General features: G+C 34.4%; 1 protein-coding gene across 1 annotated transcript; it reads left to right on the top strand.

Annotated features, from left to right (window-relative positions):
* Positions 1–3,057: 3,057 nt before the first annotated feature.
* On the top strand, positions 3,058–4,157 carry LOC142522662 (protein C2-DOMAIN ABA-RELATED 4-like). The gene is made up of 3 exons (XM_075626183.1): positions 3,058–3,319; positions 3,474–3,569; positions 3,802–4,157. The coding sequence occupies exons 1-3, from the start codon at positions 3,209–3,211 to the stop codon at positions 4,090–4,092; spliced, it is 498 nt and encodes a 165-aa protein (XP_075482298.1). The 5' UTR covers positions 3,058–3,208; the 3' UTR covers positions 4,093–4,157.
* The last annotated feature ends 447 nt before the right edge of the window (positions 4,158–4,604 follow it).

Here is a 4,604-nt window from a genome sequence, read left to right as displayed (position 1 = left end):
TGTTGATTGGCTTCACTCAGCTTCTTCATAAGATTTGATCTTTCAGAATCAAGAAGTAATGCCTTTAACTGTTACGGAAGAAGAGCATTAGCAACAAGGTGACAGTGCCACCTACAAATCAAACTTACTGATCTAAAAGGGCTTCCTCAAGTAAATCCTCAGGTTCAGACTCCTCATCCTTAGAGCACTTCTTTGACTGTAGTGTCGATAATTCCTCCTCCAGGCTAACAGGGGTACAAAATACTCTCCAAGGGCCACGGTGAACGGAACCAAAATAAACACAGTTCAAAATTTTCAATCTTTTTGCATTCCATCCGATTGCATAGCCTTCAAATTTACCGGTCTTCCCAGTACTGAAAGGAATATTTTATTCTTTATTTATTTTGCTGAATTGATATTATTAATTTAAGATTTTAATTTTCTAGAATATAAAATCTTGTTTGATTTATTTTTAGATGATAAGATCTTGCTTGATTTAACTCTAGATATTATAAGATTTGTTTTTAATATGATTTTTATCTGTAAGATATATTATCTTTGTTTAAAAGAGTTTTATATCTGATGAAAATCTTGTTTTCATATTTTCTAGAAATCTCTTATGGAATTGATTTTAGATCAAACATTGGGTATAAATATGGAGTGCTTTACAGTCGTGGAAGAGCTTTTCGGTGTGAGTCTTTTAGTAAGGGTCTTCGGGAAGGTAGCAGAGGAGTTCTTGCATAGAAGAAAAATACGAAAGCCGAGCCTATTTTGATGAGAAGCTTTTGTGTGATCGGGTGATCACTTTGTGCAGCTGTTAAAGTTTTCGTGTGATATGTTGATCACTTTGCACAGCTGCTGGTGTTTTTTTTGAAGATTTTCGTGTGAAGAGTTTGTGTGATTGATTCACATAATCACCGTGTTGCTGATTGGTGTTAACGACACTCAACAACAACACGGCGTGAAGTGTTGGGTGAAGAGTGGTTTCGTTTGGTTTCAAGCAATACGATTTTTTGTTTCATACATCTAGTATTTACTTTGAGTTTTTGATGCATTTTAATTCCCTGGAAGTTGAAGGAATTTTGTTTTGTTATTTTCACTAATATTGTTTTGTGTAAACGATTTATTTTTAAGTCCATGAGACGTTGTACAAGTATTTTTATTTGTACATAATTTAAATCTGATATCTATTTATTCATGTTATACTTGTGTGTCAATTTGTGCACTCGTATTGACAACACATGAGCACAACACTAACTTCTGATATACATAATATGTTTATTTCATGTACTTTTATGATCAACATCGTCCTTTCACGTACTTATCCTAATAAGTTAGACAAAACCACCAATACATTCACAACGGACATAGACATTGACAAATAACCGACAAGCTCTATATGATGTAATCGGGTGCTGGTCACCCCATGTTCGATAAACCTTCGATATAGATATATATTTTCATATATAATATAAGGAATAGAATATGATTTCACCCCTAAGTTTCAAAAACTTTCCAGTGTTAATTTGAGCCTCAAATGAAATATTGGACGCCACAATTACGTGGGTGAATAACACTTTCTTTTTTTTTTCAAACAAGTCCCATCACGAACAGGCCGGAAACAATGGATGGATGCTTGAAATAAATTTACAGGACCTCAGGTGATAGCTGCAGATAGAGACTTGAATAAGTGTCCAACCCCATCTAATAAGAGCTAGCATCAACAGAAACGAAAGACAAAAAAATCCGGTATTAATTAAAGAATCACTGGTTAAAAATTGTTGCACGGAACTGCCGATTATACTGTAGCCCATAGTTAAAAAATATTCCTGGAAACCAATAATCAAATCACTAAAGATTATCATTCAAGGGTATTCGAGTAGGTGAACGTTCGAACAGTATTTTAAGATTTCAATTTCATTACCAACACTTTCTCGAGTGAGCATGTCGCACATAGCTTGCCCAATATGGTTTACTTGACTAGAGTGACTATCATGACAGTACGACGGTCTACCCAGCGCACATCGAAGAGTAGCGGCTGCAGATTCTCATGTCATAAAAAAAATTTGTTAAAGATTTTTATTTATTGAAATCCTTAATTATTCATCTCATGTTAGGTTACTGCCTTATTCGCACGAATTAGCACGACATTTGACCATGTAAATGATCATTCTCTTATAAAATTCATTTTAGTATGTTTTAATCACGCTTAAAAAATTATACTAATCCTTCAATTAATTGATCATCAACTACGACTATGTCAAATTTTAATAAACAGTGAATAGTGTACGCGTTGGTTGTGTTTTTTTTTTTTTTTGAAAACTATAAGTTCGATCTAATTTTAACATTCTTAAAAGAAAACCAAACTTAAATTTTGATCTAGTGAGTGACAAGGGCTCACCTCTCCTACTTAAGACACAACCACGTTTTAATGTTAATTACTAACTATTTTCATATAAGTTTAAGCCTATGAAAATAAATATTTATACAATTATCTATTCACAGTACCATAAACATATAAAATTCAACGTAGTGGGTAGACCGAACTTAGCATCAATAAATTTAACTAATTACTTTAATTAGTCAATACATGCTACAATTCACCTCCTTCGTCAAGTCAACTCTTACCCAGTATTTTTTTAAAAAATAAATTTAAAAATAAAATAAAATCGAATACACAACTAGCCAGTAAATATCGCCAATGCCAACTATTCTTCAAGTCAACCATCAAGCGGTATACATATAAGGGTTGACTTAAAGAATAGTTGGTTATATATATAGTTTTAATACTTATATTAGTATTGATGAAGTGACACTCACTTATTAGATGTTGATTTTTTCATTTTTTATTTTATTCAAGAAGTGCATGTTGCCTCACGTAAGTGTGTACGGTGCGTGTGCAATACATCAAAACTATATATATATATAAAAATCTGTCCAAATCGTACCGCGTGATATATATATATATATATATATATATATGTTTTGTTTGAAATATACTACATTTTCTAATTACGGGTTTTTTTAAAAATGTAAAATCTGAGTATCATGATGAAGAAAGATGTTGGTCATACTCAGTGTATATATTCTCTCCCTCTTTGACGCGCAAAGTCATAAATTGTTTGTAATAATTATAGAGAATTTGGACATTCTCTAGGTTGCTGTGTTAGTCAGCTTGTTCTTGTTTCTCTAAATTAAGGGTAAAAAGGAAAAAAACAAATTGGGTTTCATGGAAAAATTGTTGGGCTTGCTAAGGATTACTGTAATAAAAGGGATAAACCTCGCTAAAAGAGATGCCAGAAGCAGCGATCCGTACGTGATTATTAGGATGGGCAAGCAGGTACGGTTGTACAGGTTTTGAAATGTTTCCGGTGGATGGCATTAAATTTTCATATGTATATAATTCCGATTCATTTTCTCTCTCCCTTTGTGCAAAATCTTGAAGGCAAAAACACTGATTTTGTGCATCGTATATTGTTATCGATTATGATCAGAAACTAAAAACCCGTGTGGTGAAAAAGAATGTCAATCCTGAATGGAACGAAGAATTAACACTATCCATCGAAGACCCAAATATTCCAATCAAACTGGTACTATCATCTTAATTTAATTTCTTTGCACACTATCTATCTACAAGTACTTCTTTATATAAACTCGAAAACACGACCTTTTTACCTCATTAACTCTGCAGCTTTAACTCGTAAGTTTCCAACCAAACTTCCAAGAGGCAGCTCATGAGTTCGATCCCACGAATTACCGTCCCCGATTTTATTTTATTAAAAAAACAGATTGAGAATTAAAGTTTTTTTAAACTCATTGCAGCAAGTGTACGATAGAGATACATTCTCCTTTGACGACAAAATGGGGGATGCAGAATTGAGCATCAAAGCCTTTGTGGAAGCTATCAGAATGCGGCTGGAGAGTGTCCCCTGTGGAACCATAATCACAACCATCAAACCAAATAGAGAGAATTGCCTAGTGGAGGAGAGCTCCGTAATATGGGAAAATGGACGAGTTATCCAGCATATGTTTCTGAGACTTCGAAACGTCGAGTCTGGCGAAATCGAGCTCATGTTGAACTGGATCGACATTCCTGGCTCCAAACGTGTTTAGAGTTCGAATTGTTTTTGTGTGTAAGATCGATACATTTGAATATAAAATAAGCTCTTGTTTTGTTACTGTTGGATTAAAGGTGGGCTTCCCAACTGTTGGTGTTTCATCTACCATCTTTGTGTTGCAACTCTGCTGGTTTGCCCGTTGTATCCTGGGAAACAGACGTCCGCTGAATCCTCGGAGCACATACTGGAGGGGGCGAATCTGTTTTAAGGAAACTGTACAAGCTACAGGCCTCGGTTTGATTTAATTAAGCATTATTCTATTGTCTTCCTCAAGATACTGATTTGCTGGTTTTATACATTAGTTATACTCTACTGTGAACAGCACACTTGTTTGGTTTACTGCATATCAGTCCTGTTTTTCCATATAATTTTATCAACAAACTTAAAACAGATTTTACTCATTACGTGATTTAAAATTCAGATATGGCTACTGAATCCAGCGTGCAAAGGGAAACTAGTCATGTTGTCCCTACTGTGCCTACTCAAGTTGTCCCACGTGCTGCTGCG

This window comes from Primulina tabacum, chromosome 13 (assembly GCF_025594145.1).
Source record: "Primulina tabacum isolate GXHZ01 chromosome 13, ASM2559414v2, whole genome shotgun sequence".
NCBI lineage: Eukaryota > Viridiplantae > Streptophyta > Magnoliopsida > Lamiales > Gesneriaceae > Primulina > Primulina tabacum.
This window is presented reverse-complemented; position numbering and strand designations above follow the sequence as displayed.

Coding starts and splice junctions, on each gene's coding strand:
- LOC142522662 (XM_075626183.1), top strand. CDS start 3,209: ATGGAAAAATTGTTGGGCTTGCTAAGGATTACTGTAATAAAAGGGATA. Junction 3,320..3,473: donor TTATTAGGATGGGCAAGCAG/GTACGGTTGTAC, acceptor GATTATGATCAG/AAACTAAAAACCCGTGTGGT. Junction 3,570..3,801: donor CAAATATTCCAATCAAACTG/GTACTATCATCT, acceptor AACTCATTGCAG/CAAGTGTACGATAGAGATAC.